This window comes from Plectropomus leopardus, chromosome 2 (genome assembly GCF_008729295.1).
Source record: "Plectropomus leopardus isolate mb chromosome 2, YSFRI_Pleo_2.0, whole genome shotgun sequence".
In the NCBI taxonomy this organism is placed as follows: domain Eukaryota; kingdom Metazoa; phylum Chordata; class Actinopteri; order Perciformes; family Serranidae; genus Plectropomus; species Plectropomus leopardus.
Window position 1 is genome coordinate 20,492,678 of NC_056464.1, and position 16,072 is coordinate 20,508,749.

Sequence of the window (16,072 nt, forward strand, 5' to 3'; positions counted from 1 at the left end):
AACCTGATGTTTGACATCAAATTTAGGTCTCAGTTTTCAGCTTAAAAATGTCGTCTTTATGTGTTGTAAGAGGCATAATCTTTATGTGGAGCTGCTACATTACATCTCTTCATGGGACAGTGCAGAAAATGTGTGCAGAATTATTACTCGGGGTTAATTTTTAGTGAAGACAGTCCATTTTTCTGACAGCTGCCATTACAGTGTGAAACTTCACTTGCTGCCGTGCAGCCCCTCTGCAGGATAAATGATTGAAAAGGTCTGCAGGGATGTCCATGCTCACTGTCTCAGTAGCTGCTGTCTCATATTACCACATTCACAAACAACACATGCAGCACCAGCAGGGTGTGTGTTGATTAAACCATCAGGAAAATGCAGTTCAGTCTGCAAGCATTTCATTATAAAAATGGAAATGACTGCATAAATAAAATTGCTCATAGGAGGCATGAGAGAGTTAATGATCAGTGTGTTGCTGCACGTGTTGCAATGGAAAAGAACTGAATGACGCATCCCCCCTAAATCACATATTATAATTAGAACAAAAGCAGCAGCCTAAAGAAAATCTCTGATCACTGAACATCACAGAAACAGATGGCATGAATGTGAGCCGGCGCCTGTTGACAATGAATGACTGGCGGCCGGTTCTGTGTTTTAGAGACTGAATTCTAAGTAAGATGACTCATCCTCTCCTCAGGCCCCTCCCAGGAGGACAACATGAATCACATGAATGGTGAAGTGGCTGAATGTGCAGCTCACTGAGTCCTCTGCCATCTTGTGGCCACCAACACACAGATCCATAATAGAGTGAAACATTTAGGCTGACTGTTCCCCTTTGCAGAATATTCTAGATTAACTTTCAGGCATTTGGATCCTTGAATTCCTCATTTACAACAAACACATGCTGACTTTAAGGTCTGCATCGATTGTATTTTATTAGCTTCATTCACAAATATGAATGCTTTTACAAGACTGTGGTCATAAACGCATAGTCAGTTACATTCACCTCTCAGACTTTGAGCCTCTAACGAAATGGCCACAATAATTTTTAAACTGGCTGTATTCACACAGCCTGAGCAAAGCCCACCCTGTTGTTGCTGATGTCGAAGACGGTGTAGAACTGCCGCATGAAGACTTCACCCAGGATCCAGGCGCCGGATGAAAAACCTGTTCTGCACCCAGACTTTGACTGAGGAGAGAGGACAGAGAGCATGACCTCAGATTATACAAATACTAAAACATAGAAAAAAGGCTCAGGGCCAGGCTTCTTTTGAACTGGACTTTATTGAAACCTGGTGCCACTTCCTAATATTGCATACATAAAGTAGTTATATAATGAAACTAATGCATTTTGAAGGATGTGGTTTGTGGTGCTCTTGAACTGTATTGCATTATACATGGAGCTGTTTCCAGCCTACCCTCATTGATGCAAATGGACAAAACAGTTACAGTGTTACAATTTACATCCATGTCTGTGAAAAACCCAAGATTAGTGTCACCAATTCAGCATCCGACCAAATGTTTCCCCGTATGTTCCTGAAATATGACATTGAGTAATGGCCGGAAAAGTGTTTTTGCAGAAGATTATGATGGGACCTTTGACCTCTTGGATACAAAACATCAGAACTTCATAATTATATCATGTTAGATACATTATTTGTGTGAAATTTGAGCTCATGAATTCTCTAATTTGGCCAAAAATATGTTTTGTGAGGTCACAGTGATCTTGACCTTTGACCTTCGACCACCAAAATCTAATCATTTCCTTCTTGGGTAAAAATTTATGTTTGAGTCAAAGTTGAATGTGTACAATGTCCGGCCCTGGTCATCCTGATTAATTAAATAGCTAAAAAGACAAGCTATACTGGTGCACAACACACATTTCCTTAAAGAGTTTCTTAAAACCTGGCAACCCAAAAGTTGTCCACATTCAATTATTATCAATACTCCATAAAGCAAACATCATGACTAACAATGGCCTAAATTATTCATGACTTATTCAATTAATTATTAGCATTGACAAAGCCATCCGTTACAACTACCATCTCTTTAATTATACCTTAAAAAGTGGTACGATATATTCTTCCGTGCTTAGCACACAAACCTTTATGACGTAAGCTGATGGAGGAAGAGCGAAGCTGTAGCCGTTTATGTTGAACACAATGTCCGGCATGAGATCGGTGTTACTGCAGCTCACAGTAAACTGAGAGACACGTCAGAATCAGAATCAGAGTCTGGTTTTATTACCAAGTGCATTTACACATACAAGAAATTCTGCTTGGTGTTTTAGTGCAAAGTAACCTGGAGGAAGAATAAAAATAGTAACTTTAAATAGAATAAGATATACGCTAAAAAAATATATAGAACCAATATAAAAGTAGAAAATGAAAAAATAGAACAGAAACAGCACAAATGGAGGAATTGTACATAAACAAAATGTTACAACGAAAACAGTTTACTAAACATATAACAATTATACAAAACATCCAAAACACTCACCTCACCGGACTGATCCGAGAAGGCTCCCAACCAGCCGTTCATGTTGTTAATATCTTTGCCGGGGCCAATGATGTAAGACGTACCAGAGTCCACTACTGCTTCACAACTGCCAGAGCACGCAACAGTGTTTCCATTCACAGTGATGCTGCAACATAAAGGAAGAATAAATGGTCAGTTATGAAGTGGTTACATTATTTAAAACACAAATTGAAGAGGAAACCGTACCTTTGTATTTGGATGTTCCAAAAGTTAGTGGCCTTATACACAGGGATCCACTTAATGCTTCCAGTGTAATATGACGAATCTGTTCCTCCCAGAATTAACATACTGCCCTCTCCAGACCTGGAGGCACAGACATGTTTTTTTTAATAAAATAAACACAGCATGATTCATAAAACACTCATCATGAGAAAGTTGGTAGATTCACAGCATATTTCTCTGTTTTTAAATCAAATAAGACCTTACCTGCTCAGGTACATGGAGAACATGTTCTGGGGGATTTTGCCCTGGTTCCACATGTTGTTAATAATAGTTGTGCCTCCCTCGACTGACAAGCCAGGGAAGGCCAGACCAAGAATCCCATCCCAGGGCACAAAGGCCAGGAAATCTGCCTCGTTCTCTGTGAGGCCAAAGATCTGGTGCTCCACAAACAGGTTGCTTATCTGAGAAAATTTGACATAATTTTTTATGGCTTTTTGGTAGCACACATTGTAAAAAAGTACCAAAGTATAATCAACAAAATAAACTGGATGGCCAATGTGTAGGATTTAGGGGGATATATGGGCAGAACTAGAACATGATATTCACAATTATGTTGTAATTCTTGTGTATTTGCGTATTCGCCCTGCTCCAGCTGATTCAAATGATCAACTCGTCATGAACACCTGAAGCTGCTTAATGGCAAGCTGATCATTAAATTCAGCTGTGTTGCAGCAGGGAGAGATCTAAAACATGAAGGACAAGTGCTACTCAACGAGAGGTTTGGGAAACGTCCTACTCGCTTAGCAATCTGCAACCTCACTGCTAGATGTCACTAAATCCTTTACACCAGACCTTTAATGAAACCATGCAAGAACTTTAGAGCAACTCAAAGAAACTCACGGACATCTGAAACACAACAGGGAGCCCAAAGTATACACTGTTTTTTGGTGAAGGATAACAAGCCAAAAAGGATTTAATCCTTAACCTTAAGCTGTACTATATAGGTGGATCATACAGTTTTTCATTTAAAATCTTAATCTTTAAAATAGCAGTCAAATAAAGATATTTGGTTGTGTAAAAAGTACAATATTCCTCTTAGAAATGTAAGTAAAGTAGTAACTAAAATTCACTTTTCACTTCTGATCAGCAGTTGGTGATAAATGTAACGTGAATGTTTTCCTCACATGGATGATGTCATATCCAGTACTCCCTGCTGCATATCCACTGTTGTACGAGATGTAGAAAGGCTTTGTGCCGGCCTGAAAAGTGGAGGACTGTGAACTTCTGAACCTCACGTGGTTGACTAGTGACACAGAGACAAACAGGTGACAGAAAGCACATTACATTACTTCTTTTTTCATACACAAAGTCAACATCTGTTACATAGACTTAAGAATATGCACATTCTCACTACACAAGGGCCGCAACAAGCATTTGTTTTCATCATTGACAATCGTCTAAAAAATGGTCCCAAAAATAGTCCCAAAAATAGACAAAATGCAAATGAGCACAGGGTGACATAATTGCTTTTATCTGAGCAGACAAAACCAGAGGATGTTCAGCTTACTGTCATATTTGACAAATCCAAATCCTCAAATCTGAGAGAAGAGAACCTGCAAATGTTTGGCATTTTTGGCTTAAAAATGACTAAGACATAATTGGTGACCTGTTACAAAACACAGGATCATCATTATGTTAATGCTGATCATGAATTTTCATCACTACACTCACCACAAGCAGAGCTGGTGCACTTCACAGAGGGAACCCACAGGTCTGAGGAGCCGGTGTCAAAGAGGACCCTAAAGACCTGAGGCGGAGTCCCGATGCTGATCAATCCAAAGTATGTCGTCTTTGCCCAAAAAAAAAATTATTCAGTTAGTTAATGTAGTTCATGACCGAACAGAACAGAGTGGAGAGTGATTACATGCTACTCACATATGGGTCGAAGGTCAAGGGCACCACAGTCTGCTCATTTTTGGGGAGAAACTTTGCTGCAGGGTTGTATGGAAACTTCCTCCTGTACTCCTCAAACAGGCCACTCTCCTCCAGCTGCTGCCTGGCTGACTTCCCTCTCATCAGGGGAACCCTGAACACGCAGTTTCACAATTATCTGCACACAGACTCACAAACATTTTTTAAAAAATATGTCGGACCTCATAACTTAACCTAAAAAGGACATTCAGTCGGGGAGTGATTGAGAGAAGCAGAACAGGAAAATAAGCTGAAGTGTTTTGAAAAGGTCAAGAATGGCTGGATTTAAATGATGCTCTCATCCAAAGCACTTTACAATTTAACTCACACATACTGAGGGCAGCATGTACGTAGCTGCTAATTCAGTCACTAATTCAGCATCTATGGATCAACTCAGCGTCACGTGATGAAAAAAAAAAATCGATTAAACGCTTGACGCTGCTGTTTGTTCTGTGTCCAAAATAATTTAAATACCACAATGTAAATGCTGCTAAAAGGTGAATTTTTCTGATGTTCTCTTTCTCGCCCAAAATCCTTTGTCCCTGTTGCCATAAAATATCTTAATCCATAAGAAATGCCACTTTTTGATGACAGCTTGCTCTCTTTGCACTTTATATCTGTTTTTCAACCTTGATTCAGTCATCATCGTCGAGTACCAGGTAATCTTTTTTAATATAGCTTCTGTTGTGTATTTTTGTTTATTGTGTTTTTATGGAAATGTGTTTAATGCATCCTATGAATGTTTGTGTCTTTTCATAATCAGATTTAAACTGAAGACAAATTTCTGATCGAGATGATAGCACACAAAGCTCAATGTGCTCAATGTGTAATTTTATTATAATTTCCAGGTTGTCTTCAATTCTACCAAGATTTTACCAAGATGTTATTATTTTAAACACATTTTCATATGTTTTTGAAATAGCATCTTGACTCTATTCTCACTCTAACTCTTGGAAAGGTTACAGATGTTGACACTGGGAAAAACACCCTCAGCAACTACACTCAAAAACATGTTAAATAGCATATTTTCATTTTATCACAAGTTAATGTTGATGTTTATCTTACCTGACAAGTCCCTGTGAGACAGCCAAAAAGGCCAGCAGTACAAAAGCAGACTTCATTTTTTCTAAAGTGACCTCATAATGATCTCACATAAGGACAGCTGGTGTTTTTATATAGAGGTCGAAACAAATCTCAACTCCTCCTTTTCACATCAACACTTACAGTACAACGGCTTAACTGATAAGAAACCACTTTACAGAGCGCCATACAAGTGAATTCAGATTAAGAAAACAATTAGAACAGACTACGTTTTTCCCAATGTTGTCCTTCAATCTAATGTCAATCAACAACACAATGTACTCAGCACTTTATTCAAGGTAAACTTGGACCAAAAATCAGCATTAAAAGTCAACACACCACCCAGCTGAGATAAAACTGTGATGTGTTTACAGTGCGCTGAAAATTAATTGCTAAATAATGAGTTTCACCTTTTCTTTTGGCTGTTTCTGTGAATAGTTTATCCAAATGAACTGAATAATATAAAATAATTTCTTAAACCACAAACTGCAATAACATTTTAAAAAACACAAAAAGATTTCAAAACATAAGGCGATAAATGATCCCAATAAATAGGCTATATATCCTGAACGCACATCTAAACGCAACACTGTGTGTTTTTGTTTCCATTTTTCACAGCTTTTAAAGATTTAAGCCAATTTGTGCACTCAGTGGATATATTTCTGTAAAATGCTGGACACAAATTTGTTAAAATCTGTGTTCGTGAGCACATTTTCCAAGATAACACATCCACCAACAGGTGTGACATATCAAGATGCTCATTTAATAACATGATTTCTACACAGGGGAGCCTTGGGGTGGCCACAGTAAACAGTCACCGTAAAATGTGCAGTTTGATCACACGACACAAATGTCCACCAGAACTTTTGCCTTCACAGCAGTAATATGTTGTTTCCATTAATTTGGCAGTAAGTGTGTTGCGTTTTTGTTCAGAATACATGCCATTATTGTCTATACAATGTTTAGATGCATTGGCATACAGTAAAGATTTATACATGAAAATATCTGTTGTGCATTAATATACCTGATTTTCACCAATATTTATTACACTCACTGATTACACTTTTTACAGGTTAAACTGTTCGATTTAGTCGCCTTTGTGTTGGTTTTTGTGACTTAAGAGAGATGAAATTATTTTAAAGGGGGAACTTCTGTTTTAGGTGGTGGGAGAAAGATTTCTTGTGAGCACGGTTTTCCAATACTCTACAGATATATCATATTGAACAAAATACGCTCTCACTGTGTCAGGCTTTGAAGTTGCCATTGAAAACATTAAATTTACAGACAATTAGGGGGCGAAATTGTTCCTTTCATTTGATACGGTCAGCTCAAAGAAATCTGCCTAAACTTCAGCACCTTCTCCCATCGCAGTCACAAGTATGAGTTTGGAAAAATGGAGGCACAGTAAGGTTTGACCTTTCCCAGGCAGCATTTCTGTTGACTTTTCTAATCTACAGCGTGTACTTACAGAAAGAAATTTAGTATTATTGAATACAGTGACTTTGAAGGTCCTGCTGTCTGTTGCTGACATGAACAAAAATTCACTTTTAGTATGCATTCTTAAAGCACAGCTGGAAAAATAAATCTTGCTATTTTAATGGCTTTTAAAAGATTAAGAGTAAATGCCTGCAGACCAAATGCTATTGACATTAGTGTTAAAGAAGTTGAACATCTCACAGTCATTTCTCACCTGTCAACCATAAATCATCTAGATAAGCTTATCGCATTACAAATAAAATAGAAAATAAATAACAAACACTGATACTGTATCATTTCCCTCTCTAGGCACGTCTTCTGCTCATGTGCTCTATAGATTAATATTGGCCGTCCAACTCTGCCCTCTAGAGGACGGAGACCGTGCAAATACTTCCTGTCATTTCAAAATCTCCAAATAATCTCACACACACTTTTACTGAACAGGGTAGATATCATGAAAAAAAGAAACGTAACATCAGAATGTGTATCAGGTGTAGCAGTTTTTATTTAAGCACAAATTAAGTACCATTTACATCATTCGTGTTAAATACCAAGAGGTGCCAATTTTTAAGCAAATTTAAATTGTACTCACCAGGCGATAAGTTTCTCTTGTCTGATGAATTCCTTCAATGTGCACAAACTTTTCAGTTTACTGAAGCTTTATGAAGCTCATTCAGTCACAGTGCAGGTTAATATGAGTCTTTTCAAAGAGGACAGACAGAAGAGTTCATCCTTTCTTGCCTCCATTCTGAGGTGAGATCCTGAAACACTCACATTTAACGTTTTAATTATCATCAGCTCAGGTTCAAAAAAAAGTTCAGGCACTGTTTAGTCCAAAGAGTTATTAAAAACACTTAAAGAGCAAAAACAGTGAAGGAGAAAATAAGTGACAGCAAACTGTATTCTTTGTCACATTTAGGGAAAATGCACGGCTGTAAATGACACACAGTCACTGGTGGAAGAAGTTTTCAGATCTTAAACTCCAGTAAAAGTAGTAATCTACTGCTTAGAAAAACTCACAAGCAAAACTCATGCATTAATTTTTTTTACAAAAGTTATAATACAAAAGTAGTACCATGAAAATGTAATCAAAGTACCAAATGTAAAAGTACTAATTATGCAGAGAGGCCAACTTCAGAATAGTCTATATAATATTGTTGCATGATAATTATTGATGCGTGAACTTTTACATCACTCTAATGCTGCAGCTGGTAAAAGTGGGGCTCGTTTTTTATTCTTTTTTCACTGGTGGATAGCAAATTAATTTTACTGAGCGATCAATAGTCTCATCTTTATACATATTCATTCATTCATTTTCCGTAACCGCTTGTCCTCGCAAGGGTTGCGGGTGTAGGCGGGGTACACCCTGGACAGGTCGCCAGACTGACTATCGCAGGGCCTCTTCATACATAATAATATCATCATTTCTTTTTTGACATATTTTTTGTATTATTAATCTGTTTTTGGAAGATATCCAATGTATTACATAAATGTAGTGGAGTAATAAGCGTAATATTTTCCATTTTGCAGATTTGTCTGTTTCAGAATGATAGTAATAACAGTAATTGGATTACAATTGTTGATGAATGAATTGTACATCTTTCTAATGTTGCAGCTGGTAAACAGTGGGCTAATTTTTCATTACTTTAAATACTAATACATAAATTATAAATAAATATGCACTAAAATAGAGTACTTGAGTAAGTGCACATTACATTCCACCACTGCACACAGTATATTTCTAGAGGATTTTGTGAAAGACAATCTTTTTTTTCTTTTGCTCAAATTCCATAAAACTAATTTTGACTACACAACTCACGCTAATAATACACAGCAAATACAGCACAGGTTGTCTATAGCTGCCGGATTTGCCTTTTATCTCACCCTGACTCAAGTATTAGTTCTCCAGTTTCTAGTTTTTTGCTTCAGACAGAGGTAATGCACATTTACTGTGAAACCCTTACATACAGTAAACTCATCCTTATTATTTATGTCATTCAATATTTGCATTAACAAAAAACTAAACTTATAGCAGTAAGTTTATATATCTGATGTACCAATGCTATCAGCACACTGTATGATGAATATCATTTTCCCAGAGAAGGTTTGAACACCCATCATAACCAGTAATAACTCAGCTTGTTCTCATTGTGTGCGCCTACTGATAACTGATGGGAGGTATTTCTTGATCATTCTTTTTCATACGTTGATATAGCTTATTTAAAGTAACCTATATAGGTTGGATAAAATAAAAACTTGAAGAATGTTTTATTAAATATTCCTTTAACATCTTTTTCTTCCTGTTTACTGGCAAGAACATGTATATTTTAACATACATCTTAACATATATAGTATCATTAAATATTTTTAATATATAGATGATAGTTTCCTTGTTTACTGATGCAGTTTTGGCTTGTTTGGCATATAAAGTCTTTTGTTTATACTTAACATTAGATTGTTTTGTAGAAGTTAAATTGTCAGTAAGTCAAGCAAAGACTAATTTTTGGCTTCTTGTGTCTGTAAGTTTCCTAATGTTACAACTTAGTGAATTTCAGGTATGACCAGTGGTGGAAGTTAACTCATTTTACACAGTTGTTGATTATCTTGCATTATCAGGTTACACATCTAATTACTTCTACTGACTAATAAAACATATTGCTGTGATTACTTAAGTGAAGGATCTGAATATTTCTACCACCACTATGACTCACTTGTGCAGCTGAAGCAGTTGGTGCATTTGTGACCAACACTGCAAAATTACATGTAATTTGAGAAAAATACGTTTCAAAAGCCTTGGCAAAATATAACAAACAAAGCCCTTTATGCAAAAAGTTAAATAGGTCCAAGTAAAGACACCAGCACAGACTGAAAGACTCTGACGGGATATTTGCTTCACGTGGCATTGTGGGCATCAATTTGGTATTGACCTCAGAGTCATTACATTTTTAGTATTTTTTGTTATCCTTTCACCCTCCAACCAGCTTTTAAATAGAGCCTTGTGTGTTTTTAACAGTCTAACACATTTTAATACATACCCCAGTCAGTAGTTGAGGCCATCTTGATACTTTACCTGTGGAGCAGGAGCAGGAACAGCCAGGAGGAGACTCAAACCTTTCACGGCTCCACGAAACCTTGAATCCAGCCAGGGCACCATGTGGACACTCGAAGCTTCCTGGGTTCCTTTAGTTCGGAGATGAAGCAGCGATGAGCAGGAACAGCTGCGTCTTCATGATTCACGTCCCGACTCACTGATCGCAGGGACCTCTTCACTTTCATATGCAGTTTAAAAAGTGTGTAAATCAGATCAACACATCAGCTAAATATTATGATTCCCTGCACAGGACTTTGTCAATCTTCCCTCCTCTGTTGAGCTTCCTCTCCATTTTAAGGCAAATAAAGCAGATGCTGTGTCACTGTCTCAACCTCCTCTCCGACATGGATGAGACACGTTGGAAGTCTGGCCCTACAGCACAGAGATCTTCTTCAGTGCTCCAGTGAAAGAACAATAAGCAACTACACACATGAACTCTGCTCCGTCTCGAGCTGCTGCACATGCTGAAACAATACTGCTGCTGGTGCCGGATGAGAGGGAAGAGCGGGGGCCTTTGAACGCTGCTGTGCTTCCGCTGAGAGGTGGAGAAGACCCCGGTGATTTTGGCAAAACTTGGTGACGGTCTGAGGACCATCTGATGCGACTGCGGAATAAGCCACATATCTGAAGAGATACAGTGACTAAAGTATTCTAGTATGGCCAAATTTCAACTTGTATGAAGCTCTTCACAAAGAGGCCACTCACAAATGACGATCAACAGAATGTAAACACAGAACCGAGAGGCTGACCTCTCATCGATTCTCACACTTCCTCTCCTTTCTGCTGCGGAGGCTCCTGCTGTCAAAGTGATAAAGCCTTTAGAGTTTGATAGACAACTCCAAGAACAGAAAAGGTCACAAAAGTTGTCTTCCGAGGCACTCGTGTTTCCCACGAAAGAGTAAATTTATTGAGACAAAATCTATCAAGTGCATGTCTGCACTGTGACAGTTAGGTATACTTCTTAGGCCCATGAGCACTGACGTTCTCCATTTCTCTCTCCAGATATCCTGAGTATACAGCACAAATCATTTTCTTTTTTTCCATTTGAAACACAAATCAAAGCATAGAAAATCATTAACAGTCTTTTCAGAGGAAGGCATGTAAGGCCACTGGAGATGGGCCTTCTCTCCTCTCTTTCATTCAGAAGTCCTCTCAAAGCAATATTTTCTACTTCTAGACTCCTGATCAGTCATTAGGGATGTGCACGGTGTACATAGAGCTCTTAATTCATAGGTTACATCTTTCTTTTAACAGTATATGCTTTGCTGGGGTAGTTGTTTACGAAGAAAAGTGAAGAACTGAATCAACCAATTATTGTTCAGCCAAATTAAATACAATGTCAATAAAAGGACAATATAAAAGGGGTGGACACAAAAGCAGCCGTGTACAATATAATGACACTCAAATCAACAGACCTACGACGTCCACTGGCTCTGCACAGCTTGTAACATTCAGTTTTGTTGAGACACTTCATGGTAATATTTAGAGCTGAAATTATGACTCAACAGACCAACAGATAATTGATCTGCAACAATTTTGATGATTGTTGACCGACCGATGTCAATTTTAAAGCAAAATAGCCAAACATACTATGGTTCCAGCTTTTCAAACGTGAAGATTTTTCTTATCTCACATCATAGTAAACTGAGTACCTTTGGGCTGTGGACTGTTGGTAGGACCATAAAAGTATTCAAATACATGAAAGCAGCACCTTAGGGATATGGATGTTTTACAATATTTTTTTTTTTTTTCACAGAAGATGAAAATAATCACATTTGAGCCCTAAATATTACCTTATTGCATAATGCAGTTCAATACAGAAATAAGCAAAGAACATAAAATCTCCTCTTTCACATAGTTTCAACAAAAATAAACATAATAAGCTTTATAAAGGCAGGATTCTTTGCACAGTTACTGTATTGAACTGTATTATGAAGCACATGTGATTGCTGCTTGTTACCACCCCTACAAACACATACCAGTGCTTAGTGAAAATCGCAAGACAGATAGGAAAAACTGCATTAATTTAACCTTGTAATGTCACATACACCTCCAGATGTGGCTCAAAAAAGAGCGTTGAAATGAACATAATCTTTTGTACTTTATCCCTTAATGCCCTTCTGTATTTTTACACAACTGTCTTTAGGACTGGCCAAAACTGACAAAAATAGAAAAGTCGTTATAATGAAGCATTGCATCAAAATGTTTACTCGGTGAGCAAAAACTAATACAGACGCACATCTGGAATATGCCTATTAATGAGCACTGGATAAAGCTTTAGAGCAAATAGATATATTTCCTAAATCATATGTACATGAGACTGATTTAATTCTTTCACAGGCTGGCTGTACAAACATTATAGCACTACAAACACGTAGACACTGGCCGGTCAAATCTATGCTGAGTATAGATAAAATGAAAGCAAAATACTGTTTAGGATTCGTAAATTCTTTTTTGATGTAGGCAGGCATTGTATGAAATGATATAAAGGATTTTTTTTTTTTTTAATGAGATAAGGCAACATATCGATTCACAGAACTGTAGCTTGCTTCGAATTACTTTAAGCAGAGTACCCTTCAAGTAATGCACATTTATCTGATAACTAAATAGCAGGAAGCTGTGTGTCACCTGTGTTAATCATCAAATGCATCAGTTTATCAAAATGTTTTCAATTCATTGTGACTTTCATTTCTATAAACCTTCAACAGGAGGAGAAACAAGCTACCATGCAGGTTAGGGAACTTAAAAATCAGACCCCCAACTTGTTTCTGATATTCTCTTTTGTTATCTTTACTTCTCCTTGTTTTTACATCTCACAGTTTAACAATTCACGAGTGTAAAAAGAGACATTTAGATTTTTCTTTTTTTTTCATGACGCTCCTTTGATAATGACCATCACCATGTAGTCGTCCTCTGATTTGGCAAAGGCTTTGGCTGAGGCATCCACAAACTGCTGTGAAAACTCACATGGGGGGAAAGCGTGAAGGACTCCTCCGTGCTCCTTGTCACGGCTGCCCCCCACCGGGAGGCTGATGATGCCGGCTGCCTCCTTCTGCTTCAGGTAGGACACCAGGTTCTTCAGTGGTCTCTCAGCGGAGCTGCTGGCGTCCTGGGTCCCTCCGTTTTCAGATTTCCCGGGCACAGCCAGGAGGATGGAGTATCCGCTGGAGCCGGCGGCCTTGATGCGACGAGAGACTTCCTCCAGCTTGGGCTGGTCCAGACGCAGGCGCTGGCTGATCTTCAGCTGGGACGCTTGACTCCCCACGGCGCCCTGCAGCAGCAGACTGTTAGCCACCTCCACGTCCCCCTCCAGCATGTGCAGTGATGTGGGAAAGCTGCTGTTCTTCAACAAGAGGACGCCCTGCCACACCTGACTCAGCTTCTGTCCCCCAGCTGCTGGCTTAGACTGCTGGCCAGACTTGGAGGAAGAGGAGCAAGGAGGCTCAAAGCGATCCTCCTTCTTAGCTGGGCTCTTCGATGAGTCACTAGTTCTCTGTTTGCGGTCCTTTTCAGAGCTGAAGCCCGGAGCAGCCGGGCTAAGAGTTCTTCTTCTCTTGTCTCCAAAGCCAGTGTTCTGGCGCTCTCTGACAGGGGAGGCTCTGCCAGAGCGAGGCAGGCGTTCAGAGTCACTGTAGCGTCCTCCATCTCGGCTGCTCCCTCCAGGGCTGCGCTCTAATGAGCTGCCATGACGATGCAGACCAAAGTCACTGCTTTCGGGTGAATGATCCGGCCGGCCGCCATCATCCAAATGTCTCCTTTTGCGGCTTAGATCTCGGCCTTGTAACTCACGCTCACGCTCTAATGACCAGCTATCATGGGGACGTCTCTCCAGGCGATCTATGGGCTCAAAGCCTGCTCCTCGCACCCTGTCGTGGACACCAGACCATTCAGCACTGGGGTACAGGTCTCTTTCTCTGAAGCGAGCAGGAACTGGAGGGGACCTCTCCCTCACTCTCACAGAGTCTGTAAGGCGGTGGGCAAACGGCTCAGGGACAAAGTCGTAGTGTGGCAGCGGGAGGGGGAGCTGCACATACTGCTGGTGCTGGTAGCGGTGCTCTGTGTCTGCAAAGTCCACTCTGAGTCTCCTGTCAGGGCCGCCGAGAGGGAAGCCTCTCATGTGAGTGCATGCAGCCTGAGCAGCATCCAAGCTTTCATACTGGATGTACGCCCACACCTCCCCTTTCCTGTAGTCTATAGTCCTGATGGTACCAAAGCGATCAAACTCCTTAGCCAGTGCAGCTAGTGGAACCCAGGGTCCAAGGCCCCCCACCCACAGCCTGGTCGTGGGTGTGGGTTTCCCATAGCCAATTTTAATTGGGTTATGGCCCACCACTTTCCCTGACATGGCTACTTTGGCACGGTGAGCCATGTCAAGATTCTCAAACTTGATGAACCCATAGGTGTTGCTCTGACCTCTCACTGCCCGCTTTATGTCCACCTCTGTTATGGCTCCAAACCTGTCAAACGCCCTCCTCAGGTCACTCTCTGTCACACTGACGTCCAGATTTCCCAGAAACAAAGTCCTGTTTGCCCTCTGGTCATCCTCAGGGGTCATCGTGTCCTCCTCACGGAAAACAGCACATTCAGGGATGAACGGGGGTCTAGTCCTGGCATCATACACTGAAAAATCTCTGTCTCTTTCCAGGTCTCTTATGTGAGGTGGTGGGTGAGGAGCGGGAAGACGGCCCAGAGCCAGCTGCTGTAACCGGTAGTCTCTGTACCCCATGCCGGTGGGAGATAAAGGTCTCTGAGAGTGGAGGTGCCTGTGTCCTGGGGAGAAATTGTCTTTTGAAACAGGGGAGCGGCTCCTGAGTCTGTTCGTGTACACCGTCTCTATTTTCAGGGGCCGGTCGTACAGCACTAGCTTGCCGCGGGCGTGTTTGGCCGACCGGGCGTCATCAGGCCTCCTGAAGTTCACATACGCCACCCTTTCGTCGTTTTCTCGACTCATTTTCACACTCACGTCCCCAAACCTCTTAAACTCGTGAAACAGGCCGTCCTCGATCTCCCCGTCGTTCAGCTGGTTGCCCAGTCCGCTTATTTTGAGAGTCTTGTACTCGTTTTCGGGGGTTGACGGAGGCCGCGGGTCGCTGCGGGAACCAGACCTGGATGTTTCCGCGTCCATGTCAGCGCCGCCGTACGGCTTGTTCCCTGAAACCACTGCGTAGTCGTAACCGCTACCACCCCGACTGGATGCATTGTGTCCGTCTAAATCCCTCATGTCCCTTTTCTCGCTGTTTAAACTTCTCCTGGATGAGGCGCCGCCATGAGCAGAGCCGTTGCCGTTGTTGCTGCCAACCGCCGACAGCGCTCCGGTCTTCTTGCTTCCTCCTCGGTCCCTGCTATCATCCGGCGCCCGGGAGCGTTTCTTTACCGGCGACCGCTCTTTCCCCTTCATCTCCCAAGACCGATATGAAGTCTACAAACACTAATCGATTTAAATTCACTCTCTGCCACTGAAAAGCACCGTAACTATCTGAACTTCTCCGCGGTTTCCACTTCACTCCCGAGCGAGCGATTCTGCCGCCATGTTGGACTACTTTGCACAACTGTTCAGGAAATCCCGCCTACGCGCCAGTAGAAGAAGCTGATTGGCTGAGCGGGCTGACAATCACGTGAGCAGGAAGTCTGCTCGCCTATTATAAACAAGGGTGCGGCTCTGCTGGAGGGTCAGAGTACAACCCTGCAGGCAGGACTTGATTTGAAAATGTCAGAAAGATAATGGTTGTAACAAACTAGAGCAACAGGAGAAGACGAAAA

General features: G+C 40.7%; 2 protein-coding genes across 2 annotated transcripts; both read right to left on the bottom strand.

Moving 5' to 3' along the window:
* Nucleotides 1-911: 911 nt before the first annotated feature.
* Nucleotides 912-5,786, bottom strand: LOC121955886 (pepsin A-like). The gene is made up of 9 exons (XM_042503973.1): nucleotides 5,731-5,786; nucleotides 4,630-4,780; nucleotides 4,426-4,543; nucleotides 3,879-3,997; nucleotides 2,959-3,155; nucleotides 2,719-2,835; nucleotides 2,494-2,638; nucleotides 2,099-2,197; nucleotides 912-1,183 (listed from the first exon to the last, which is right to left on the bottom strand). The coding sequence occupies exons 1-9, from the start codon at nucleotides 5,784-5,786 to the stop codon at nucleotides 1,058-1,060; spliced, it is 1,128 nt and encodes a 375-aa protein (XP_042359907.1). The 3' UTR covers nucleotides 912-1,057.
* Nucleotides 5,787-11,180: 5,394 nt separating this feature from the next.
* Nucleotides 11,181-15,843, bottom strand: LOC121956338 (RNA-binding protein 15-like). Its single transcript, XM_042504498.1, has one exon. The coding sequence runs from the start codon at nucleotides 15,708-15,710 to the stop codon at nucleotides 13,182-13,184; it is 2,529 nt and encodes an 842-aa protein (XP_042360432.1). The 5' UTR covers nucleotides 15,711-15,843; the 3' UTR covers nucleotides 11,181-13,181.
* Nucleotides 15,844-16,072: the final 229 nt, after the last annotated feature.

Bases quoted from the DNA above. Each gene is read 5' to 3' on its own strand.
- LOC121955886 (XM_042503973.1), bottom strand. From the start codon at position 5,786: ATGAAGTCTGCTTTTGTACTGCTGGCCTTTTTGGCTGTCTCACAGGGA. The intron at 4,544-4,629 runs GTGAGTAGCATG...TTTTGGGCAAAG, and splicing joins CCTTGACCTTCGACCCATAT to ACGACATACTTTGGATTGAT. The intron at 2,198-2,493 runs GTGAGTGTTTTG...CGTGTCTCTCAG, and splicing joins TCTCGGATCAGTCCGGTGAG to TTTACTGTGAGCTGCAGTAA.
- LOC121956338 (XM_042504498.1), bottom strand. From the start codon at position 15,710: ATGAAGGGGAAAGAGCGGTCGCCGGTAAAGAAACGCTCCCGGGCGCCG.